The 27,365-nt window shown below is 50.4% G+C and overlaps 1 protein-coding gene across 1 annotated transcript; it reads right to left on the reverse strand.

Moving 5' to 3' along the window:
* Positions 1-290: 290 nt before the first annotated feature.
* On the reverse strand, positions 291-21,526 carry LOC141097591 (gastrokine-2-like). Its single transcript, XM_073584846.1, has 6 exons — positions 21,327-21,526; positions 7,170-7,307; positions 4,878-5,015; positions 4,576-4,692; positions 2,305-2,427; positions 291-1,700 (listed from the first exon to the last, which is right to left on the reverse strand). Exons 1-6 carry the CDS (start codon positions 21,330-21,332, stop codon positions 1,617-1,619), a joined length of 606 nt encoding a protein of 201 aa, XP_073440947.1. The 5' UTR covers positions 21,333-21,526; the 3' UTR covers positions 291-1,616.
* Between the last annotated feature and the right edge of the window lie 5,839 nt (positions 21,527-27,365).

Consider the following 27,365-nt stretch of genomic DNA (forward strand, 5'->3'; position numbering starts at 1 on the left):
AAGTTGTCAGCTATAGTGGACAGCCGAAAGCTGCTGGATTGTCACCTGCATGGGGATGATATTCTCTTATATCTCAAGTCAGTAAAAAGACGTATTGGCTGTCATTAAGGAGTTAATGCACTTTATGCCAGAAATTGGCGTTATCAATGGTGCAAACCTCATGGTGCGAGAAGCTGACGGAAAACACATGTAGAGGAGACGTCAAAATGAGCGCACAGACAAGCATTTAATATAGCTAATAATAAACGTCGCTTTAAGCCATGATTTACTGAATAAAAGGACACAACATATTGGAGGATCCATCATTTATTTTCCTCATGTCTAGCTTCAGACAACAGACAATGGTGGGTTGATTATGAGTACGCGGTGCAGCGCACAGTCCGGCTTCAGACAACGGACAATGCCAGGTCGATTAGGAGTACGCAGTGCAGTGCACAGTCTGGCTTCAGACGGCGGAGAATGGTGGGTCGACTATAAGTACGTGGTGCAGCACACAGCCAAGCTTTAGACAGTGGAGAATGACGAGTGGGGTACGAGTATGTGGTGCAGCTCACAGTCCGGCTTCAAATAGTGGAGAATGGTGAGTAGAGTATGAGTAACGGGGCAGCGCACAGTCTGGCTTCAGACAGCGGAAATGGTGGGTTGAGTATGAGTACGCGGTGCAGAGCAAAGTCTGGCTTCAGACAATGAACAATGGTGGGTCGAGTACGAGTATGCGGTTCAGCGCACAGTCCGGCTGCCGCTCTCCAGAACTTGACATCCTCATTGACACAGATCAGGCTGTGGGGTTTGGCGCCCCGTCGGCCATCTGTGCTTCGCACTGTGGCACTCGTGCTCGGCTCGCATTTCAAGGACGTCTGAGTTTGGCCTTTCGACAAATATATGAAACATTGTCCGACACCGATAAATTTTGTGCAAATAACAGCAACGCAGCCGCAAGCAAATGAGATTTCAAAATGTCTCCTTAGGATAAATTCTCCCACTGTGCTTTAATACACCGTCAAGGCTTCTCTCTGATTCTCCGCCTCTCCCACTAGCACATTGCACCGAAGCTGCAGCTTATGGATTGATATCTCAACAGAAGTCATCCATTGTCTCCTGGGATCCGGCTTCTCCATTGCTTTCCACCAGGTCATTGCTGGAATTGTGTGCCTAGCGTCTGTCAGTCTCCCATAAGCCCTGGGAATTATGTATTGCTTGTGCCATTTCTGCCTCTCAGTTCTCTACGTTCTGGGTAATTGGGGAGCGATGTTTCTGAACCCTAAGAGAATATGCCCCTTACGGGCAGTGGAGGGGCCGGGGCTCAGGCCTTTCTCTTCATATGTACTTTGTGTGGGCTGCGGAACTTTGGAGTAGAGATCTGCCTGGATTAAGCAGGAGCCGGATGGAGCGTCTCCAGGTATTGAGAGGATGCGGGCCCCTTCTTGGGAAATGTAAATATGGCTGGTGCTGGCGCTGTTCACATGGTCCTGGGTGAAATGCTGCAAGGAGTTTACAGTCAGTAATGGGAAGTCTCCGGGCGTGGAGGAAGAATCCATCAGGGCTTCGTCCAAATGACGCAACCAGTCCAACGCCTCAGCCGACGCCCGAGATGCCGCCCTAATAAGGCGAGACGATCAGGACTCGTAGGTAAACGCCAGATCTATCCCGAAGATGCTGAACCTGAGCGTGATCTTCCAGCGCAGCCTTGGGGACTTGTTCTGGGTACGAGAAGAATACAGAAATAGTTATGGCTGCAGGGAAAGTCCAACATCGACACAAACCTCACCCCACCCCTGACATTGACGCACACCCCACCCCCAAACTCCAACACCGACGTACACGCCACCCCCAACACCGACGCACACCACACCGCACCTCAACCCCCGACGCACACCACAACCCAATACCCGACACCGATGCACACGCCACCCCAAAATCCTGACGCACCCCAAACCCCCGACACCGATGCACACCCCGTCCCCAAACCCCGACACCGACGCACACCCCACCCCCGACACCAGCTGCATCTCGCCCGTCAGAAGTCACGTGATGTGACACAGACATGAACCTGAAGACTGGGAGACTATGTATTTCTGTGGATGTTTAGTTACGGCGGTGACTTTTCTCAGCCGCTTTCCCAACTTTTAAGAAAACTTTTGCAGTAGGAAAAAAATGTAATAAGCTTCAGTTTCTGCGTTATACTTCATAAATCTCCTGCACCGGAGCATAATGGTGAGAACAGTAATGGGCGCCACATTTATAGAGGACCTGCGCCATTTCTAGTCCTGGTCTGTAGTAATGGAGCAAGATGAGATAATTCACCTGCGTGGCCCAGTGGATGGGCACATCGCTACACAGGATGTTGATGGGGACACCCAGCGTGGTCCGGTCTGCTTCTTCTCCTTCCACCAGATCGTAGGATAAGTCACTGTCAGATGTGGCATTCTGTGGGGGCAGGAATGGTACAATATTATGGAGGTGAGTGCAGGTGGGGGTAACATTGAGAGGGGTATGACCACAGGTGGGAGTACGGCCATGGGCAGAGTATAACCATTAATAGGGGTACAACCAAAGGTGGGAGTACGGCCATGGGCAGAGTATAACCATGGACAGGGTATGACCACATATTGGACTACGACCATGGACTGAGTATAACCACAGACAGCGGTATGACCACAGGTGGGAGTATGACCATGGTGAGAGTATAACCATAGACAGGGGTATGACCACAGGTGGGAGTACAGCAATGAGCAGAGTATAACCACGGACAGGGGTATGACCACTGGTGAGAGTACGACCATGGGCAGGGGTATGACCACTGGTGGAAGTATGACCATGGGCAGACTATAACCATGGACAGGGTTATAACCATTGGTGGAAGTACGACGATGGTATCACGCTGCTGCAATGCAGGTAGAAGCAAGCTCCACTAGATGGCGATAGAGTGGAAGGGGGTCTGCACACAGACGGAGCAGACCTGCCGTGCAGCAGCGAGGCTACCACCAGATGGCAGCTGAATAGTCAAAAATGCTGGGTCAAATCCTAGACTGTAGCGCAGTATCAAAGGAACAAGCAACCTCAGGGTCAGTGACAAGCCAAAGGATCAGTAACTGTCAGGAGCGGATATGCCAAAGACAAGAGACAAAAAACAGGTCAGGGTCCAGGTCGAGTTCAAGTACCAGGAAGTCCAAACAAAAAGGGAAACATGAAGTCGGGACAGGGAGAAGGGAATACCACAGACACAGGTCAAGTCAGGAATCACAGCAGGACAAATCAGTATGAACCAGAGTCAGCTACTCACGCCGTAGGCAGAACTATAACTGCCATCGCCAGTAGGAGCAATGCCTAGTAGAAGACTGTGAAAAATGAGGATGGGATGGGGGCATTGCTCTAGAATCACTGCGTTGAGAAACATGTGATGGTGTCTCCGCAGTGTTGGATGTTGATCTCCATGAGTTCATTCATCCTCATTTTTCACAGTCTTCTACTACTAGGCATTGCTCCTACTGGCCAGTTTCCTACTCCACACTGATGAGGGGCAATACCCCGAAACAGCTGTCTGTGGATGGATACCATGTTTTGGCATAGGTGGTTTCCTTCATTGGAGATTGCCCTTCCTGTGATTGTTCCTTCCCAGGGAAAGACCTGGCTAGTCATTGCTTGCGTTGAGAAACATGTGATGGTTTCTCTGCGGCTTGTGTTTTGCATGTTCTTACATATTTCCCATAAGGGATGGGGGCATTGCTCTAGAATCACTGCGTTGAGAAACATGTGATGGTGTCTCCGTAGTGTTGGATGTTGATCTCCATGAGTTCATTCATCCTCATTTTTCACAGTCTTCAGAGTATAAACATAGACAGGGGTATGACCAGAGGTGGGAGTACAGCCCTGGGCAGAGTGTAACATAGGGGTATGACCACTGGTGGGAGTACGACCATGGGGAGAGGATAACCATAGACACGGGTATGACCACAGGTGGGAGTACAACCATGGGCAGATTATATCTACAGACATGGGTATGACAACTGGTGGGAGTACGACCATGGACAGAGTATAACCATAGACAAAAGTATGACCACAGGTGGGAGTATGGCCATGGGTAGATAATAATCATGGACAAGGGTATAATAACTGGTGGAAGTACAACCTTAGGCAGACTATAACCATGGACAAGGGTATGGCCACTTGTGGAAGTACGACCATGGACAGAGTATAACCATAGACAGGTATGACCACTTGTGGGAATACGACCATGGGCAGAGTCTAACCATAGAAAGGGGTATGACTACTGGTGGGAGTACGACCATGGGCAGAGTATAACCACGGACAGGGGTATGACCATTGCTGGAAGTACGACCATAGACAGAGTATAACCATAGACGGTTATGACCACTTGTGGGAGTACGACCATGGGCAGAGAATACCCACGGACAGAGGTATGACCACAGTTGGGAGTACGACCATGGACAAAGTCTAACCATAGAAAGGGGTATGACTACTGGTGGGAGTACGACAATGGACAGAGTATATCCACGGACAGGGTTATGACTGTGAGCGGAAGGTAAGATGGGTGGGCGGGGAGGAGGCCGTCACCTGTTTCTGGAAGTGTTTGATGGCTCTCAGGACGTCGCTCATGGATGGGATGTTCACATCGTTCATTTCCACCACAAAACATTTTAAGTTGTTTATTCTCCTGAAACCGATGATGTCCTGGAGGAAAGAGAATGATGAGTAGCAGATACAGCGACGGGTCACCTAACCACACAGATCCGACACGAGAGTCTTACAATGTATCAGTCTGTGGTCTGGGCTGTTTACCTCCCATACTGCATTGGATACATTGAAACAAACCCTCAGCTGTTGGTTCTTAAGTGCAAAGATGTTCAATCACTCACATGATTGTAGTCGTACAGAACAGTGGAGGAGATATTGTTGGAGTTCACATAAAACGCTGCCACATTCTCCTCATCGTTCACCATCACTGTCTGCTGAATCTTGTCTCCATTCTTGGCTTCGAAGGCCATCTGCACCACCTGAAGGACAGAATAAGCAGTCTTATGTAACACCACAGATAACACATTAATAAATCTCTGAGTACAGTTAATGTAGTTGATGTCACATGCAGTCCCATGTAACACCACAGATAACACAGTGATAACTCCTTGAGCACAGATAATGTAGTAGATGTCACCTGCAGTCCTATGTAACACCACAGATAACAGTGATAATTCACTGTGTACAGATAATGAAGTAGATGTCACCTGCAGTCCCATGTAACATCACAGATAACACAATGATAACTCCCTGAGTACAGTTAATGTAGTAGATGTCACCTGCAATCCCATGTAACACCACAGATAACAAAGTAATAACGCTCTGAGTACAGATAATGTAGTATATGTCACTTGCAGTCCTATGTAACACCACAGAAAACACTCTGAAGGATGGCACCAGAGAGATCACGCAGAATCCTTTCGCTGCCAACACTTGTGATGAATCCACTCCTTGCTACCCCGCCTGATGTCACTATTATGTCAGATGGATTACGTCTCCCCTCCTTCACAAATGTGACGTTCCACAACCCCTGGGGACACATAAGGTCACCTTGGTACAGTTTTACACAGACACCCCATGTCCACACTGGTCCAGGGAGGCACAAGGAGTGAGAGACCCCTTTTGCTAACACCAGTGAAACAGAGCGCTGCCAGTTCCTCGTTAGGCTGGTTTCACATTAGCGTTTCAGGCCGCAGCGTCGGCCCGCCCAAGGCCGCCGCTAAGCCCCACCCCTTGCCGCGTCTCCTCCGGTAGCTCCGCCTAGGGGCGCATGACGCTGCATGCATCCTGCGTCCCCTATCTTTAGCACTGGGGATGCAGGCCGTGCGCAGGTATGCGTTTGGCGGCACATGCGTCCTTTTGACGGGGAGCCGAGTGCACCAAATTGCAACAGGTTGCATATGGTGCCGGTCGGTGCACCGTCAAAAGGGCGCATGCGCCACCAAATGCATACCTGCGCACGGCCTGCGTCCCCAGTGCTAAAGATAGGGGACGCATGCAGCGTTATGCGCCCCTAGGCAGAGCTACCGGAGGAGGCGCGACAGGGAGCGGGGCTTAGTGGCGGCCGTGCGCAGGCCGACGCTGCGGCCTGAAACGCTAATGTGAAGCCAGCCTTAGATATAAGCTTGGTCCATTAACGAATTATATCAGGCCAGAACCCAGCCCCGGTAACATGGAAATTTAAACCGAGAAATGGATGTGTGGATCGAGATAAAAGAACAGCCCAAGGTTAAATTATCTATTTAATAGCCTTAAGGTCATCCTAGACAACACACTATATACACGATGGATATACATATATAATGATGCAAATAGTAGTAGGACAAAAGAGATATAAGCAGCTGTTCAACCATATGTGCGCTGGGCCACAGGGAGCAGGGCTGCCAACTGGTTCCTAGTTCCTTCATAGCACGTTACTCGACGTGACTGCCATTTCGAAGTGGACCGCATCCATAACAGAGAGATGGACCAAATGGTCTTACACTAGCCTTTATCCCCTTTGGATCACTCCCCTCCTGCCTTCTAGGCTGAACCAAAATCCCCCTCTCTTGCCTCTAGCAGCTAATAACTCCAAAACTTAAGATGAGTCATAACTCCTTAATAGATGGTCCTAGGGATGCGGTTTTGGCGCTATCGGATCTGGCCGGGCCCTGCTACGCATTGAGACTAAACACATCTCTGCTATCTGGTTCTTATTAGCCATTCTACACATCTTCCCACCCTGTGGTGCTAGGAAAGATCAAGACCCTGGAAGGCGTTCAGTCCAGTTTAGAGATCTTGAAAATTTAACCAGTGTGTGACAAGGGCATAAGATAAGTCCATATTCTCCTTATGAAATCATAGCTGTCAGAACAAAGACTTTAGATCGAATGATGTGATGCCCACATGGCAAGGAAGACCTTTGTTCTGAGCTTAGCTGGCTCAAAGTGCGATATCTGTCTCTCACAGCCTTTTGAGGCTTGACCACCCGCTGAGCTAGGTGTTCTCATACAGCTGCATACTTATATCTCCAATATTCATCACACACAGTGATAACTGTCTGAGTACAGATAATGTAGTAGATGTCACCTGCAGTCCTATGTAACATGCCATAATCTGGGCTGTAGACCCTGGATGCAATCTCTTGCATTCACCTCCTCAATATGCTTCTGTGTCATGTAGACTCCAATCAGTGTCGCTCCCACTACGATTATTGCCAGTAAAATGAGGACTGCGATGGCCCAGGCCCAGGTCTTCTTTCCTTCCGTCATTTTGGGAACTGAGAATAAAGTCTGGAGAAATGTAATATAACAATTAATAATGATAATAATAATAGTAATGATAATAATAATGCTAGTAATAATAATTTTCTAAAATCTGCAACAATTTAAGAAACAAAAGTAGCACTGAGGATATAAACACCAGGATGTGACATTTTGGCCATGTAACAGCCCACACAGGAGCGTCTCATCATAAACAGTCATTTATCAGGTAATTACTGTGGGGAGTGACAGTGATGACGGATTTCTGCAGGTGGGGTGTTATGTGCTGCAGCTCCGGGTACAGTTGTAATAACAGTAATTATCCTTGTGGTTTTTCATTTTGTAGATAATTATTTCCTGTAAATGAGTTTTATGTATATAAAATAATGGAAACAGTGAAGAAAACTGACAGCTGATTTGTGGAAGTGTAAATGTGTAACAGGACCCCGGAACCCAGGTTACGTGTCCACCTTCATATCAGTATATGTAGCATTAGTGCAGCCAGGGCCCGGGAGGTCAGGGGCCACATGCACAGCAGCTCCTATCACTGACACATAAAGGACTGCAGTATGAGGAGTGATTGCACTGCAGGGGCCCCACATACTGTTCTTGCACAGGGACCTCTTCTGCCTGAATCCACCCACAGGAGCCAGGTACAACCACAGACCCTATAGCTGCACCTCATCATTGTGTGAACAGTGGGGGTCAGACTTTAGAGACCCCCCGTTATCCTGGGGCTGGCTGTGGCCTTACAGGTAACCCATGACCTCTTTGTCTATGGGAAGGCAACAAAGCTCAGACCCCTAAAATCTGACATTTATGGACTATGCCCTTCTATGTATATCAGGAAACCCCTGGAAGGCTGATAATAACCAATGACAGCATGTTACATTGTGGCACATAATAACCGCATTGATCTCCTGTGTAACCGCCATCTTCGCCTTTATGCTGTGATTAATGGGAGATTATGCAGCTGGGGCCATTAGCGGATTATTCTGTGCAGATCGCTTCCTCCTGGATCGCTGCAGCGATTTACAGGGCCGGTCATGTCTTACCTAAATAATTAGCTTCCTCATCGTGTCATGGGAAGTTCTGCTCCTTCCTAATCTGCTGAGTGTTTCACATCCTCAACAAGAGAATGGAAACATCTTCCGGAGCCACCATTAGTGGGGTCTGCCGTGGGTGGCTCTCACAGCTGACCAACTTACTTCTATGTAAGAACTGTCAGTTTGGGGCCCAGGGCTCTAATCTGGGAGTTCCTAAACCATCACGCAAATAATGACTCCCAACAGTGTGAAGCTGTCAGTGCATGATGAGAATGCTAGGCTGTGGCTACATGGCGACATTGGCTGCAAAAAGTAGATAAGAAATTCCTGGCACAGCACAGTTTCAAATTTACAAATCCTTTATATAAAAAATGAGATTTATCCATCTTACATTTTTCCCCCACTTTCACCTTAGTGCAGAGGATCCAGAAGCAATCCGGTTTGGGCGAGGTGGATATAATTTAGTCACGCATAGCCGCTGCAGAAGACACAGAGAACCCGAAACTAGGACTGCAACACAAATCATATGGCCACTGATCTCTGCGCCATTGCTTCATCTCAGCAGGTGAATGGGGTCATACTGTGATCTGCAGGGCACCACAGCCATGACACAAGCCACTAAAAGTTGTACCTGTTGGAGTTTTGGAGACTTACTTCTCTAGGTCATCATTCCTCATGGACCTATGTGACCACATTCACCTTTACCATGATTGTAGACCATTGTATTGTAGACCATGTAGACAATGTATTGTAGTCCATGTAGAGTCAACCATGTATTGTAGACCATGTATTGTAGACCATGTAGACAATGTATTGTAGAACATGTAGACCATGTATTGTAGTCCATGTAGACCATGTATTGTAGACCATGTATTGTAGACCATGTAGACAATGTATTGTAGACCATGTATTGTAGTCCATGTAGACCATATATTGTAAACCATGTATTATAGATCATGTAGACAATGTATTGCAGACCATCAGGGCCGCCATCAGGGAATCACTGCACTGATTGGCATATGGGGCCCGGTGGGCAGAGGGGGCCTGCATCGGGCCCTGTCTCATCTGCTCACCAGGCCCCTACCAGCAGGCTAAACCGGGCCCTTAGCGGCGCTGCGCCTGCGGCAGTTCAACGCTATTGACGTTCGGGCCCGCACCCACACATCAATAGTTAACAGCCGCCAGCCAATCGGAGGCTGGCAGCTGACGTCAGCCACAGCTCGCACCTCGCTGGCGTCTGACGTCATCATCAGTCGCCGGCGAGTGCACGCTTCAGTTGCGTGGAGGGACGGAGCCTCGCCGCTGGAGCGCGGCCAGGTATGAAGAACTTGTTTTTTGTTTTTTTTTTCTTTTATTATTGAGAGCGGCGATCCGGGGGGGGCCCGGGGCAGACTGTGAGACACGGGGGCAGAATGCTGGACACTGAGGCAAAATGCAGACATGGGGGCAGAATGCTGGACACTGGGGCAGAATGCAGGACACAAGGGCAGAATGCAGGACACGGGGGCAGTATGCAGGACACGGGGGCAGAATGTGACAGTGAGACACTGGGGGCAGGATTGGAGACAGATCGTGCAGGATCATGGGGCAGGATGGATACGATGGAGACAGATGGGGCAGGATAGGGGTATCATATGGAGCAGAATGGATACTCATGAAGGTGGGATGAGAGAAAATAAGGCTGGAGCCAGGAATGAGACACACAGGGGCCAGGATGGGGGATATTATTACCATAGGGGCTAATAAAGGGATATTATTACTGCAGTGATGTATTTATTTTTTTGAATATACTGTTTTAAATGGGGGGAGGTCCTGTTACTGTGTAGAGTGATACAATGTCGCCTTTTTTCTTTATGTGGTGTAATGTAGAAGTTGGGAAAAAATAAGTAATATGATTTGCAAGTGGAGCTCTAGATAACTGTGTTATTTCCTGCAGAGACGAGTCCTGGCTGGAAGACGTGATGGCGGTCTGTACTGGATGAAAGATGAAAAACAAAGATGAAGGACTTCACCTAGAGACGTCACTGGTGAGTCAGTGTTACCTGTACACTGACACTATACACTGTATACTATATACAGAGCTCCTACATATAATGTCACCAGTGAACATTGTATTACCTGTACACAGACACTGCATGCTAAGTACAGATCTCCTGTGTACAATGACACTTATGGTGATAGTATTGTGTTTTTTTATTACTGATCAGTATTGTAGTATTCAGTCACTATGTGGTGGTAATATGTGGTCTGTATATGGTGTTGCGGTATTTGTCCCTTGTATGTGCTATTATTTGGTCACTTTGTGGTGGTAATATGTGGTCTGGTCATGGTGCGGTGGTATTTGTTCCTTGTATGTGATATTATTCGGTCACTGTGGTGGTAATATGTGGTCTGGACATAGTGTAGCGGTATTTGTTCCTTGTATGTGATATTATTGGTCATTTTAAAAATTGAAAATTAAATAAAAATATACCTAAATTGTATTGCATATTTTAACAAATATTTAATAGGTTACAGTAGAGTAGGGCCCGGCCAAAAGTGTCTACCCTTTTATGGTGGCGACTTAAAAAAAATCTTTTGGCCAAAACAAAAGCTCCCGGCTATATGTGTGATCTGGTGATGGGAACTGTTAATGTGTGATAGGTGAGAAGTGGAGTTTTTCCAAGAGAGAGCGGTGGGACTGTGGACAGTTCGAGGGGTGGAGGCGAGGCTGGGGTGGAGCCTGGTCGGAGTCTCAAGGGGGCCCTGAAAATTTTGCCAGTATGGGGCCCCGAAATTCCTAGTGGAAGCCCTGCAGGCCATGTAGGCAACCTGCTGTAGGCCATGTAGACCATGTATTGTAGTCCATGTATTCTAGACCATGTAAACCCTGTATTGTAGACCATGTATTGTAGACCATGTAGACCATGTATTCTAAAACCTTGTATTGTAGAAAAAGTATTGCAGACCATGTATTCTATACCATGTATTGTAGACCATATATTGTAGGCCATGTATTGGAGATCATGTAGACCATGTATTGTAGACAATGTAAACCATGCATTGTAGACCATGTATTGTAGACCATGGAGACCATGTAGACCACTTATTGTAGTCTGTGACATCGGCGGCCGTGCCCGCCGATGCCCCTTCAGCGGCGGTGCCCGCCGCAGCGTTCCCTCACCTGCGCGCTCCTGTCCACGCGCACTTCCGCTCTGCCCTCTGCCCTGCTGCGGGTACCCGCGCCGGCCTTAGGCCGCGCGCGCGCGTTCCCCCGCTCTCTTCCGCTAGTGGGGGGTGTCGCTGAGGCGCGGGCCTGTAGGACGTACTTCATGGTTCAGGATATATCAGGCGTCCGCCCTATTCAGAGGGCGCCTGGTGATTGTGTGACTTCCCTGCACTCACCGGCCGCATATCTGCTCTAGAGTACCCTGCCTGTCCTTCTGTCTAGGGCTATTTCCCCCTGTGTCCCTTGTGTCCTGCTCCGCTCCCGTCTGCCTGTCTCTGCCCTGTCCCCTCCGTTCTGACTCTCCTCCTGTGGACTTCTGCCCAGTGCCCTCCGCTATTCCGTCCTGGTACTCTTGTTCTGCCTGCCTGTCCTTCGAGCCGTCCCTCTTGGTACCGGCAGTCGCGGTTCTGCCCCCTGCGGTCCTGCCCCTAACGATCCCTGTACAGGGGTCGGTCTTCACCTGGTGAGCTCGGCCCAGGGGCTCCTGATCCACGACCCAGAGGGTCCACTCTCGGACGTATTTGGCCAGAATCGTCACAGTATCACCAGGCCATGGATCCCGCCGGTGCCGCGGCCGCTACACAGAAGGAACTGCTTTTCCTACGAGAAAATCAGACCCGGATAATGTCCTTCATGAAGTCAATGGACACCCGGCTATCCGCCTTGCAGACCTCAGACCCCGGGCATGCCCCCCTCCTGGCCAGCCTCCAGCAGGAGCTCGCGCAGCAGCGCGACGCTCAATCCCACATCTTAGGTTACATGGCATCCGTGGATGATCGATTGCTTGCTCTGCAATCCTCTGCGGCCGCTACAACTTCCCCCCGGGACGTAGTCTCAGCCCCGTCTCCCCGTTTGGGTAAACCCCCCAGGTACAGCGGAGACCCTAAGTTATGCCGGGGTTTTCTGAATCAGTGCAGACTGCACTTTGAGCTGGCCCCCCTCCAGTATCCTACTGACCGCACCAAGGTGGCGTTCATAGTGTCCCGTCTCGAGGGTGAGGCTCTGTCCAGGGTGAATCCGTTGTGGGAGAGGGATGACCCCGTAGTGTCTAGCATTCAGAATTTCTTGGAAACCTTTCACAAGGTATTCGATGAACCGGGTCGCTTAGCGTCCACTACGGAGGCCCTTTTTAACCTCCGCCAGGGTTCCCTTACTGTGGGGCAGTACGCCATCCGCTTTCGGACTCTGTCTTCAGAGTTGGGATGGAACAATGAGGCTCTTGTGGGAGCCTTTTGGAGAGGTCTCTCCAGTAAGATCAAGGATGAGCTTGCCGGGCGAGACACTCCCACCACCCTGGAGGACCTTATTTCTCTGGCCACTCGTATTGATCTACGCTTTCAGGAGCGCGCTCGAGAGGCGGTCGGGGAGAGAAGGTCCTTTAGGCTGTACCAGGCTCCTGTCCCTCGTTTCCCTGCATCTCCTGTTAGTACCGCTCCTGAGCCCATGCAGATTGATCGTGTCAGACTGTCCGAGCAGCGGCGCAGGGAGAGGATGATCAAGGGACTCTGCCTGTACTGCGGAGGGGCCAACGATTTTGTGCGCTCTTCTCCGGAGAAGCCAGAGAGGCCGGGAAATGCCTCCACCTAGGTCAGGTAAGAGAGGACCCCCTAGGTGATCAAAATTCCTCTCTCCCCCTTACCCTTTCAGCTTTGATAATTGCAGGTCGGGAGCATGGATCTGTGGAGGCGTATGTGGACTCGGGTGCTGCTGGTAATTTCATCCGCCAGGAGGAGGTTGATAAACTCCGGATCCCGGTAAATGTATTGAGGAACCCTCGTGCTATTTCCTCCGTCGATGGTAAACCTCTACCCGGACTCATCACCACGGTTACCGTCGAAGTAGATCTTCAAATCGGAGCACTCCACCTCGAGAGAATAGCCTTTTATGTCCTGCCGCAACTAGCCCATGCTGTTCTTCTTGGGTTACCCTGGCTCAGACGGCACGAGCCGGTGATTGACTGGCGCTCTGGGGAAGTTCTCCGTTGGGGGCACTCCTGCCAGGAGCACTGCCTGCGGGCTCTCATTCGTCCCCGTCAGTGGTCGAAGCCAGCCGACCTTCCGGGCCTTCCCGCACCCTATCACGCATATGCCGATGTATTCAGCAAGAGGGAGGCGGACTCTTTACCACCTCATCGCTCCTATGACTGCCCTATCGACCTGATCCCCGGAGCCACCCCTCCCAGAGGGAGAACTTATCCTCTATCCCCAGTAGAGACTACAGCTATGACGGAATACATACAGGAGAATCTGGCCAAGGGGTTCATCCGGAAATCCTCATCCCCTGCGGGCGCGGGTTTCTTCTTCGTTCGGAAGAAAGATGGGTCCCTGCGACCCTGTATTGATTACCGGGGCCTGAACAACATCACTGTTAAAAACCGGTACCCGCTCCCGCTGATTCCAGAACTCTTTGACCGGCTGAGGGGGGCCAGGATCTTCACGAAGTTGGATCTGCGGGGAGCTTACAACTTAATCCGAATCCGAGCGGGGGACGAGTGGAAGACGGCCTTCAATACCCGGGACGGCCATTATGAATACTTGGTCATGCCGTTCGGTCTCTGCAATGCTCCGGCGGTGTTTCAGGAATTCGTAAACGAGGTATTTCGGGACCTACTCTATTCCTGCGTGGTGGTATATTAGGATGATATCCTCGTTTTCTCGGCCGATCTGTCCTCCCATCGGAGAAGTGTACGCATGGTCCTGCAGCGCCTTCGAGAGAATCATCTTTACGCCAAGATTGAGAAGTGCCTCTTCGAGCAAACAGCGTTACCTTTCTTGGGATATATCATCACGGATTCCGGCCTAAAGATGGATCCGGAGAAGCTGTCCGCGGTACTCCAGTGGCCTCGTCCAGTTGGCATAAAGGCCATCCAGCGTTTCCTCGGCTTCGCTAACTATTACCGACAGTTTGTACCCCACTTTTCTACAGTTACCAAGCCCATCACGGTCCTGACCCGTAAGGGGACGAAGTCTAACGGCTGGTCTTCCGAAGCCGAGGACGCCTTCCTTGCCCTGAAACGCTCTTTTGCCTCTGCTCCGATCCTACACCGCCCAGTGGCCAGTAGGCCCTTCATCCTAGAAGTGGATGCCTCCTCCACTGGAGCTGGGGCGGTCCTTTCCCAACAGGCTCCATCCGGACGTCTAGTCCCCTGCGGGTTCTTCTCCAAATCCTTTTCCCCTGCGGAGTGCAACTACTCCATTGGGGACCGGGAATTGTTGGCCATTAAGATGGCGCTGGAGGAATGGCGATATCTGCTCGAAGGGGCAGTGCATCCCTTTACTATCTTCACGGACCACAAGAACTTGGCCTACCTGCAATCCGCCCAGAGACTCAACTCCAGACAAGCCAGGTGGGCCCTGTATTTTTCCCGTTTTGAGTTTAAGCTCCACTTCCGGCCCGGCAGTAAGAACATCAAGGCTGATGCACTTTCCAGGTCCTTGCAGTCACCTGAAAAGGAGGAGGATCCATCATATATTATCGAGCCGGCTAAAGTTATCTCCGTGGCTCCTGTGAGATTCTCTACTCTTCCGCCAGGCAAGACCTTCGTCCCTTTGAACAAGCGTCTGGAGGTGCTGCGCTGGGGGCATTCCTCCAAGGTTGCTGGGCACGTTGGGATTAAGAAGACCCTTTTGCTTCTCTCCCGGTATTACTGGTGGCCCTCTCTCCACCAAGACGCAAAGGACTTTGTAGCCTCCTGCAGGACCTGTGCTCAGAACAAGGTTCCGAGGACTCTGCCCTCCGGTCTCCTTCACCCGTTGCCTGTGCCAGAGGCCCCTTGGCAGCAAATCGCAATGGATTTCGTGACTGATCTGCCTCGCTCAGCTGGATGTACTACCATCTTAGTCGTCGCAGACCGCTTCTCCAAGATGGCCCACTTCATTCCCTTGTCCGGACTGCCATCTGCTCCGAAGTTGGCCGAGATCTTTATCCACCAGATCTTCAGACTGCATGGTCTTCCTCTACGAATCGTGACCGATCGAGGGGTCCAGTTTACCTCCCGATTCTGGAGGGCTCTCTGTCGGCTCCTGGGCACGTCTCTCGACTTCTCCTCAGCGTACCATCCGCAAACCAATGGCCAAGTGGAACGGATTAATCAAATTTTGACTACCTACTTACGCCACTTTTCTAACGCCCATCAGGATAATTGGGTCTCACTCCTACCTTGGGCAGAATTCGCTCATAATAATCATCCCAGCGAATCAACGGCCAAGACGCCGTTCTTTGTAGTAACTGGGCTAAATCCTGGTGTTCCGCTGCCCTTTTCCGCATCGTCTGGAGTTCCTGCAGCAGATACTCTCGCCAAGGAATTTTTGCAAATCTGGAGGGAGACCAGGGAGGCGCTCGAGGTAGCCAGCATTCGAATTAAGAGACACGCAGACAAGAGACGAAGGGATCTACCCCCATACCATCCCGGGGACAAAGTCTGGCTTTCGACCAAACATATCCGCCTAAAAGTCCCTGCTTACAAGTTAAGTCCTCGATACATCGGGTCTTTTGAAGTACTTGGGCGCATTAATGAGGTAGCCTACAAATTGAGGTTGCCGGCATCACTCCGAGTCCCTAACGCCTTCCATGTCTCGCTCCTTAAACCTGTAGTTCTGAATCGGTTCCAACCAACCTCCATGTCCCCTCCTTCGCCAATTTGTTCGGACGATGTCTTTGAAGTAAAGGACATCTTGGCCATGAAAAGGGTCAAGGGTAAGACTCTTTTTCTTATCGACTGGAAGGGTTTTGGTCCAGAGGAGAGGTCCTGGGAGCCCCGAGAGAATGTCGATGCCCCCCTTATCATGAAAAGATTTCTGGCCAACCTCAGAAGGGGAGGACCTAAGGGGGGGGTACTGTGACATCGGCGGCCGTGCCCGCCGATGCCCCTTCAGCGGCGGTGCCCGCCGCAGCGTTTCCTCACCTGCGCGCTCCTGTCCACGCGCACTTCCGCTCTGCCCTCCGCCCTGCTGCGGGTACCCGCGCCGGCCTTAGGCCGCGCGCGCGCGTTCCCCCGCTCTCTTCCGCTAGTGGGGGGCGTCGCTGAGGGGCGGGCCTGTAGGACGTACTTCCTGGTTCAGGATATATCAGGCGTCCGCCCTATTCAGAGGGCGCCTGGTGATTGTGTGACTTCCCTGCACTCACCGGCCGCATATCTGCTCTAGAGTACCCTGCCTGTCCTTCTGTCTAGGGCTATTTCCCCCTGTGTGCCTTGTGTCCTGCTCCGCTCCCGTCTGCCTGTCTCTGCCCTGTCCCCTCCGTTCTGACTCTCCTCCTGTGGACTTCTGCCCAGTGCCCTCCGCTATTCCGTCCTGGTACTCTTGTTCTGCCTGCCTGTCCTTCGAGCCGTCCCTCTTGGTACCGGCTGTCGCGGTTCTGCCCCCTGCGGTCCTGCCCCTAACGATCCCTGTACAGGGGTCGGTCTTCACCTGGTGAGCTCGGCCCAGGGGCTCCTGATCCACGACCCAGAGGGTCCACTCTCGGACGTATTTGGCCAGAATCGTCACATAATCCATGTATTCTAGACCATGTAGACCATGTATCGTAGACCATGTATCGTAGGCCATCTATTGGAGACCATGTATTGTAGAACATGTAGACCATATATTGTAGGCCATGTATTGGAGACCATGTAGACTATGTAAACCATGCATTGTAGACCATGTAAACCATGTATTGTAGACCACGTAGTCCATATATTGTAGACCATGTAGTCCATGTATTGTAGACCATGAATTGTAGACCATGAATTGTAGACCATGAATTGTAGACCATGTAGACTTTGCTACAGCTTGATTTGACCAGAAATCCACAGGTGAAGACGTCAGCACCAGGCAGATACTGTATTCAGCTGCTCTGCTCATACAGAGGATTGCGAACTGATACATTGTAACAAGCTCATCCTCTGTGTCAGCATCACATGTCCAGGGCAGATATTCAGCCATTGATGTAAAAAATACACTCAAAGTCAGTAAGTCGGGATCTTTATACAACTGCTGTTTATGGAGTCTGTATTCTCCCTGGAAGAAGGTAGGAAGCTGCAGCTCCTCTCCTCAGAGCACAGTGGTAGGATGCTGCAGCTCCTCTCCTCACAGCACAATTGTAGGATGTACAGTTCCTCTCCTCACAGCACAGTGGTAGGATGCTGCAGCTCCTCTCCTCACAGCACAGTGGTAGGATGCTGCAGCTCCTCTCCTCACAGCACAGTGGTAGGATGCTGCAGCTCCTCTCCTCACAGCACAGTGGTAGGATGCTGCAGCTCCTCTCCTCACAGCACAGTGGTAGGATGCTGAAGCTCCTCTCCTCACAGCACAATGATAGAATGCTGAAGCTCCTTTCCTCACAGCACAGTGTGGTAGGATGCTGCAGTTACTCTACTCACAACACAGTGGTAAGAAGCTGCAGCTCCTCTACTCACAACACAGTGGTAGTAGGCTGCAGCTCCTCTACTCACAACACAGTGGTAGGAGGCTGCAGCTCCTCAACTCAAAACACAGTGGTAAGAGGCTGCAGCTTCTCTCCTCACAACACAGTGGTAGGAGACTGCAGCTCCTCTCCTCACTACACAGTGGTAGGATGCTGCAGCTCCTCTACTCACAGCACAGTGGTAGGATGCTACAGCGCCATTCCTCACAGCACAATGATAGGATGTTTCAGCTCCTCTCCTCACAGCAAAGTGGTAAGATGCTACAGCACAGTGGTAGGGTGCTGCCACTCCTCTCTTCACAGCACAGCGATAGGATGCTGCAGCTCCTCTCCTCACAGCACAGCGGTAGGATGCTGCAACTACTTTCTTCACAGCACAATAGTAGGATGCTGTAGTGCTTCTCATCACAGCACAGTGGTAGGATGCTGAAGCTCCTCTCCTCACAGCACAGTGGTAGGATGCTGAAGCTCCTCTACTCACAGCACAATGATAGGATGCTGAAGCTCCTCTCCTCACAGCACAGTGGTAGGATGCTGCAGCTCCTTTCCTCACATCACAGTGCACATCTTTTCTATCCTGGTGTGGGCAACTGGTTCTGGATCACCCTCATATATGTAAGGTGAGAACATGTAGAGAACAGGCAGCTACACTGTATAACATGTCAGAGGTATCAGCGAGCGTTCACACGTCGCGTTTTTTTCGCGTTTTCGTGGCAGTTTTAAATGCACGATTTTGCGGCTAAAACACAAAAAATAAGCATCCCATGCAATCCTATGGGATTCCGCAATGCTGTGCTAATGCTGCGTTTTTTTCCGCGGCGGAATCGCTTCGCGGTAAAAAACGCAGCATGCTCATTAATTTAGCGGCATCGCGGCGATTCCGCCCACATAGGAATGCATTGTTCTGCTTACTTTCCGCATGTGGCTGTGCCCACTATGCGAAAAGTAAGCAGAACATTTGCGGATGGTACCCACGGTCCGGAGGAGAGCAGACTGTCCTCCGGGCTCTGGGTACTATATCCCTGTAAAAAATAGAATTAAAATAAAAATTATTGTTATTCTCTCCTTCCGGCATCCCGCGCAGCCTTCCCGCCTCTCTCCACGCTCCCGACATCTTTCAGTCCCATTAATCCTTTGCGAGAATGACTGCGATGACGTCGTGGTCTCGGAGGAGTGCGACGTCTCGCGGTCATTCACGATGACGTCGCGGGAGCGCGATGTCTCCCGGTCATTCGCGCAAATGATTACTGGGACCGGAAGATGCCGGGAGCATGGAGAGAGGTGGGAAGGCTGCGCGGGATGCCGGAAGGTGAGAATAACAATATTTTTTATTTTTGTTATTACTTTTTACATCCTATCTTTTACTACTGATGCTGCATTGGCAGCATCAGTAGTAAAAAGTTGGTCACACTTGTCAAACACTGTGTTTGACGAGTGTGACCAACCTGTCAATCACTTCTCCAAGAGATGCTCCAGATCGCATGGAAAACGCTAGCTAATTACGTTTGCAAATCGCTAGTTTTTCCGCGGGACAATCGCGGGAATTTAAAATGCGATTTTCGAGCGGATGGAATTCCGGAATTCTCGCGCTAACTTCCGCGGGAATTCCGCTACGTGTGAACTTAGCCTTATTCATAAGGTTGAATAATCCTGAGAGACATCATCTCTGCTCCAAGGACTGGATTCCTGGTGATGTCATAAAGAGGCGCTGCTCAGAACGTCACATTTACAAGATATCCATCCACCTTATATATACAGAGAGGAAGGGAGGGAGGGAAGGAAGGAAAGGAAAAGCAAAGAAGCAAATGTGGCGCCCCTGAGGATTCAGTTGCCACAGAGGTACTGCACCTCCTCCTGAGGTGTGGTACCCACCATCCAGGTAAGATGGAGGCTCCTGACCACGCTCCAACACCTGCATCCCACACAACACAGTAGTTCAGCAAAGCCACATTGCGGCTCCCTGCTTGGAGTGTAGCAGAGCACCTTTGGTGGCTCCCTGCTTGGAACACGAAACATGCTGGGAGGCGGGTGGAGTTAGAATACATAAACGAGTGGGAAGGTTTAGGAAATCAGTTCAGTTCAGTTCAGTTTGAGTTAGAGTTCAGAGTCGGAGGAAAGAAGATCCCTGGGAGAGGGATGGAGGACGAAGGTGCTGCAGCAGATCTCAGTGACCTGGGTCTGCTGGCATGGGAAAGGAAAGGAGAAAGACATTGAACAGAAACCTGATCTTCCATAAGAAGGAGAGACTAGTACGGAACGTAGGAGTAAAAGGGAACAAAGGACGTGGGTTAGGAGAGAACCCTGCCTAGAAGTTCTAAGCGCAAGGCCGGGGCCCGGTTCCCGAGGTTGTATGGATACTAATGGTCCTAAAGCAGACACCGGTGGAGTAGTGAGCTGTAAATGCACTACTCCCATCTAAGACTTGACGGCACAACAGCAACTTGGATAGTGAGCCGGGACTCAGGAGTAAGGAGTCCCCGAAGCGGGCTACAGCTGTCTGCCGTACAAGTATAGTTCTTGGGAACATCTGTCAGGAGGAACTCCAGTGTAACTCAGTACTAGGAGTACTTCACACCAAAGGTGCTATAAGAGGAGACGTTCAGAAAGGCATATGTTGGCGGAGTGTTGGAAGGGAGCATTCCATCTGACCTGGAGGTTGACTGAGTCCCTTACCCGGAGGACACAGCACGGAGGCAGGCACCTGTGTGTACTACAGACTGTGAGTAAAGCTTTGGAACTACATGCTCTGGTGTCCTCCAATTATTCCTGTGCTAACACACCCTGTACCACACTACATCTGGGTACCAGCTTCTACACTGCCGGCGCCTCTCCTCTACCCCTATATCTACACTGCCCTGGGACTACAGCTCCACCTGTGGGGAGCTTCATCATCTTGGCTGCAACACACCACCAGTCCCAGAGGATCTGCATGCAGCGTCGGCTTAACATCTCACTTGCCGAATACCACAGATGGCGTCACGAACTATTCATTTAATCAACTACATTCCACCATTTCAATTCCCCCATTACTTGGGCGCCCAGGGCCACGGACCGGGTCACTGCTGCTGTGACACATCTCGCTGACACCGGCACATACCGAGTACCCCACAGCCCTGGAAGGGCGACCCACAAACAAGGAAGGAAAATGAAAGAGAAGGAAAACTTAAGGTGGATATAAATAGCAAAACATAGATGATAGATGGATAAATAAGAAATAGTAAATTAACAGACTATAAATTATAGAGTTTAATGGGGATCAAAAGCTGCAAATGTAAATACCTATCCTTATCCAATAAAGCCAAAAATTAGGAATTAAAATCCCAATTGCTTAATTCTTTCGGATTAACAGATAGATAGATAGATAGATATTAGATAGACCTTATATATTACCTTCATGTGATGCTCCTCTGTGGTAACTGCCCACTCAGCAGTGTCCTCCTCCTTATATATAGCGTGCTGTGCGCCTCTCTTTCCGGAGAATGACACATTTAGGGTGGAGATACAAAACACCCTAATGAATACACTAGTAAAAATATCCCAGGTGACAAAATATCTCAGACCTTGGAGTAGCCCCAGACCTGCAGGGAAAGTGACAAAGGGGAGAGCGGCAGGGGCAGAGTTAAATGGGGTTTAATTATTGCATATGTTTATCAACTATGTAAAGAGGCCACTTCCCAGAATGCAAATCACTAAAGCAAGATCTGCTAGACATAACAAGAAGGGAAATCTGGTAATTTTACTTCTGAAGCCTGCAGAATAGTGAGTGCAGCTCTGCTCAGCTTTTGCTCGCTCTGGTAATTGTGGGTGCGGTCACTAATGATCCTGCTGTGTGCTCCTGAGCTCCAGAGAACCACTACCTCTCCACCCAGAGACCTGCTCTCTCTCCTACCCAGGGAGTGGGTTTCCTGGGATGAGCAATGGAGCCAAATCTCAGGCTTCTGTTTCCCGGACCAGACAGGCAGGGAGCAGGAGAAACCAGCAACTGGTCTACACATCAGAGGACTCGGGGGTGAGACGCTCCACCAGGAGTCACAGCAATGCGGCTCCTACTTCCCCCAGGTGTCTGGAGACCCAGAGAAGCCGCAAGGCTTCCAACATGGAGCAGAAACCTGCTATTGTGGAAGATGACGGTCCTTCCGGAGGAAAGCTGAGTGCTCACGGAGGTGAGGCCAACCTCACTGAGGAAGGTTGGGGCTGCAGAGATCCCGGGAGTTTGTGTCCACCTATGGCTCTCAGGTCATGAGCCACATTCGTAAGTATAAAGAAGCATGCAAGATCATCAGGAGGCTCCGGGAAGAGCTGCGCTGCACAAGCGCCAAAGCTGTAGGTTCCTCCAAACCAAGGAAGATACAACTCCAGGCAGAGGTAAGGAGACTGAATCATGACCTTATTGAGCTGGAGGTGAGAAAAGCTTTCATCAGGCTGTGTGCCCACGATGCGATTTTTAAGCGTTTTTGCCGCTATTTTCGGCTCGAAAACGCTGCGAAAACATTTAAAAAAAACTCATACAGAATGCATCCCATGCATTCCTATGGCATTCCGCACATGCTGTGCTAATGCTGCGCTTTTTTCCGCGGCGGAATCGCATCGTGGAAAAAAACTGCAGCATGCTCATTCTTTTTGCGGAATTGCAAAGAATCGCCGCGATTCCGCACCCATAGGAATGCATGAGAACTGCTTACTTCCCGCATGTGGCTATGCCCACCATGCGCAAAGTTAAGCGTCTCATGTGCAGATGGTACCCTCGGTGTGGAGGAGAGGAGACTGTCCTCCAGGCCCTGGGTACCATACCCCTGTAAAAAAATAGAATAAAAAATAAAAAAATCGGGGTATATTTACCTTCCGGCGTCACGCGCAGCCTTCCCGGGCCTCAGCGTTCCCAGTAATGCCTTGCGGCAAGGACCTGTGATGACGTAGTCTCGCATAACTCTAGCGGTCTCGTGAGATTACTATAGCAACGCGAGACCAACGTCATCACAGGTCTCGCAAGGCATCGCTGGGAACGGGAGCGTCGCTGAGGCTGCGCGGGACGTCGGAAGGTAAATATACCCCCATTTTTTAAAAAATTTCTTTATCATTTTTAACGTTCTATCTTTTACTATTCAAGCTGCATAGGCAGCCTCAATAGTAAAAAGCTGTTCACACTTGTCAAACTATGTGTGACAAGTGTGACCAACCTGTCAATCACTTTCCAAGTGATGCTTCAAATTGCTTGGAAAGTGCTTGAATTTCGTACGTGAAAATCGCGGCAAAAACGCGAACATAATCGCGGTAAAATCGCGCTGAAAAACGCGTTTTCTGGGAAGGAGTCCGGTTTTGAGTGTCCTGTTTAAAATGCTACGTGGGCACATAGCCTTAGAGAGAAAAGTGGTCCCTTCAAGGAAACACTAGTTAATGAGGATAGATTCAGAGAAATGGCTGATAACAGAGAACAAAGGCAGATGGGGTTTCAGCCTGAAAGCCAGGTGGATGATGATGATGAGGAGGATGATGACGACCAGCAGAAAGCCCCTCCTGGTGGCCTGCAAAGTCACCTGTAGGCCACGTGCAGCGAGCTATCTGCAGGACAGGCGACATTGGCATCTAGGCACAGTTCTGCTGGCTCCGGGGAGGACAGTGACAACAGCAGCCAGGGCGGGGCACTAATGGCAGAGATCAAGCTCCTGGAGTCCCCAGTGTGCCTTCAAATCTTCCATATTGGTGACGATTTACTGGAGGAGGCATCTGGGGGCCAAAGAAAAAGGCAAAGACCACCAAGCCAAAGCTTCAGGAAGGTATGTATATGCCCCCCTCCCTGTACCCCCTGAGTCGGCTGCAGGGTCAGCTCGCAGTATAAGCCCCGTTGCCCAGCCCAGTACATGATCTGCTGTGAATCCGGTGCAAAGGCGCAGGGAGATTGCAATGCAACATAGTGAGGCGCAGAGCTCCGTCTCTGCTTGTAGTAGCGGGGACGTAGCAGCAGGTGCATCAGCCGAGAGGCTGGACAGTGAGGGTGGCCCGGCGGCGGGCATACAGTCAGGCCACAATACTGTGGTGCGCTCCTCAGTGGGAGGGAGGAGTGGCCCAATGTCGGGGGTAGCTTCGGTGCACCTGAATGCTGTTGCCGCTGATCACTTAGTTGAGAAGCGGCTGCAGTGTTTAGGCCCCTTTACATTTAGCGATGCACCAGCGATCCCGACAACGATATGACCCGGTCAGGATCGCTGGTGCATCGCTAAATGGTCGCTAGTGAGCTGCCACACAGGCAGATCTCACAGCAATGTAGCGACGCAGCAGCGGTCGTTACTTACCTTTCAGATGCGGCAATCCTGACGTCCTCCCACCCACGTCCACGCGTCGCTCGTCGGCGCCAGCAGGAAGCGCCCGACAAGAAATGGAGCTGCACGATCTTGCGCGATCAGCCACAGACAGCGGGGGAGCCGGTCTGAGGTAAGTATCACACATAGCGATATCGCTAGCGATATCGCTGCTGCTTCACAAAATCGGTGACGCTTTAGCGATATCGCTATTTGTAAAGGCCCCTTTAGGGGGTTGCTGGGGCTGGGCGTTCCGTCCCTCCCACCAAAGTCCTATTCTATGTTGGCGCCGCTAGTCATCAAGATGTTGATATAAAGGATCAGTGGCGCCTCACAGCGGCGAAAGATAAGCGGCATCTGGTATCGGCAGTGAAGCAATGGAAATTACCAACTGATGATGTGGAGGGCACATGTTAGACCAGGGGTGAGGTTCTGTGGAGGAGACTGAGCCCCATGTGCCTGATGATGCGGAGGTCAAAATGTCACCCTCTGTTGTCACTGGTCCAGCATGAGTAAATGTGATGGTGGGTATGGATGAGGAAAATTCTTTAACTAGGGGTGTGGTTGCTGGTTTGGTGGAGGGTGAGGGGGATATGGAGGTGGGTAATAGTGATAATGTTGGTGTGGTCACTGGTCCAGTTGCCCCCCCCGGGGATAGCAGAACCTGTCAGACGTTATGCCACTGTCACCTCTGGGGGAAATAGAGCGTACTCCTCATTTCCGGGCTCTGGGGATGGCATGTTGCAGCGGCATCTCCTGGAGGCTCTAAAGAAGGGGGAGAGATCACTAAAGGTAGAGGGTCGAGAGGCATGGCCTTGGGGCCATCTGAGAGCAAAGAGGGGGGATATAATGTGGTCCCTCCCAACAGCCGGGCCGGGTAGTGTGCGTAGGAATGTGATCCGTCTTCGGTGGAGGGGCAGTGATGCTTGTCCTCCAAGGTCTAAGTTGCGGAGCTCCTGCTGAGGATGGGCTTGAGGCTGTGTGCCCACGTTGCGTTTTTGTAAGCGGTTCCGTAGCGTTTGTGCCAGCTCAGACACTGCAGAAATGCTTACAAGATGCTTCTAATTAATTAGCATGCGTTTTTGGCTTTTTGTGCCAATGCATGCGTTTTTAACCGCTCAGGAATCGCTTAGAGGCTAAAAACGCAGCATGCTCATTATTTTCCGCATAGCTGAGCGTTTTTAGCCGTCCCCAATGTTCCCAGAAAACGCGTGTCAAAAAAAGCGTCAAAACGCGCAAGAATCGCGCAGAAAAAAGACGCGCGTTTTCTGGGAAGGGGATCCTTTTCCTGAGCGTTTAAAAACGCTAGCATGGGCACATAGCCTCAAGGCAATTGACATCTACGCTTTAATGCATCCCTATTCCACGCCTGAGTTTGATGTCAGCTTTTTTCAGCCAGAGGGGCTTGAGTTCTTCTAGCCGAATTATGAGTTGGCAAAAAATGAGCCCTGCTGGCGAGACTTTGCAGTTCAGGCAGTATCTCGCCAAAACCAAGTCAAGAAAGTGACCGTGATGACTTGTAACAAGTCGTTTTCTTGTTATGACATCAAAACGTGGCTTGGCCGATATGGGGAGGTGGTGGAGATGTAAAAGAAAAACCGTGACGAGTTTAGTATCTGGTCAGGGGCCTGGACGTTTATGGTAAAACTTAAGCAGTGGTACGGTTGTCCACATCCCATCGACTGCCTTCCTGGGTAGGGATCAAATCCTGGTCTTTTACCATGGGCAACCAAAGCTCTCTCACAGGAGCGGCGACCCCACACACTTCAGTGCAAACTGCACTGTGCAGAAATGTGCATTGAGTGGGGATATCGACCATCTTGCCACATCTTGTGTGGAGATTAGGTGCCACCTGTGTGGTGAGTTTGGTCACCCATTCAGCCGTTGTCCTCGCTCATTCGCTAATGCAGTCGTCACCGTGGTGGGAGAAAGCCGTGAGGCTGATTCTGCTGGTGAAGGGTCTAGCAGGGGTGAGGGAGCTGAGGGGCCAAGGAGGAAAAGCAATAAAAAAGACGCCTTCCCAGCTGAGGCGTGTAGACAAGTGGACAAGCGCAGACAGGAGAGGGAGCTGGGCAAGCCCTGGGCTACTGGGACGGCCCCTGTCCTGGACTCCAGTCTTGCTGCTGAGTGTCATGACTGTGGACAGGATGGTTCCGCCTTCATCCTGGTCCGGTCAGGGTTAATTTTAATTCACCTCTCTTTGGTTCTGAGGCAGCTATTTAATGGATTTGCTGTCGGTGATGCTTCCGTATACTCGGTTTGTGGTTGCTGACCCTGGTTACTTGTCCGTAAACATGGGGCTTCTTTGCATGTGTGCTTTGCTGTGTATGACTTGGTTTGTCCCCTGACTTTTGCCTGTATATCCTGCGTTTCGCGTTAGCTTCTTCATATGGGGGAGTAGTACTGCAAACCAGGTTATGTATACCCTTTATATTTAAGTAAAATTTGCCTCTCTCTCACCTATTATCGGGTTGTTGCAATCTTTGGTAGCATGTTTGCACCTTAACCATTTACTATATCTGAGCATAGTTTGTCTCTCCTTTATTAATATAATTGACTAGCTGAAGAGCCCGGCGCTGCCCGGGCATAATAACTAACTACAGTTAGTTATAAGAAATTATAATGATTATATCTAATATATAAAGCTCAAGTGTATGTATGTATGTATGTATGTATGTATGTGTGTGTGTGTCCGGGATTGGCATCCGCACCGTCGCAGCTACAGCCACAAAATTTGGCACAGTCACACGTCTGGACCACGAGAGTGTCCTAAGCTATGTTGTGAGGCGAAATTTTAACCCCGTGCGTTCCAATTCACCAAACAATTTTGCCCCTATCTACATAATGGGGGGAAAAAGTGTGTGTATCAAGCCCCACCCCTCATTATGATGTCATAATGGTTGCCATGGCGACGCTGATGTCATCATAGGTTGCAAGCCCCGCCGCTCATTATGATGTCATAATGGCTGTCTATGGGATGGAGGATGTGTGATGGGTATATGGGCACTGGACTATGGGATGGAGGATATGTATGATGGGTATATGGGCATGGGACTATGAGATGAAGGATGTGTGATGGGTATATGGGCACTCCACTATGGGATGGCGAATATGTATGATGGGTATATGGGCA

This window comes from Dendrobates tinctorius, unplaced genomic scaffold (assembly GCF_039654945.1).
Source record: "Dendrobates tinctorius isolate UK_male_01 unplaced genomic scaffold, ASM3965494v1 ptg000086l, whole genome shotgun sequence".
Lineage (NCBI taxonomy): Eukaryota > Metazoa > Chordata > Amphibia > Anura > Dendrobatidae > Dendrobates > Dendrobates tinctorius.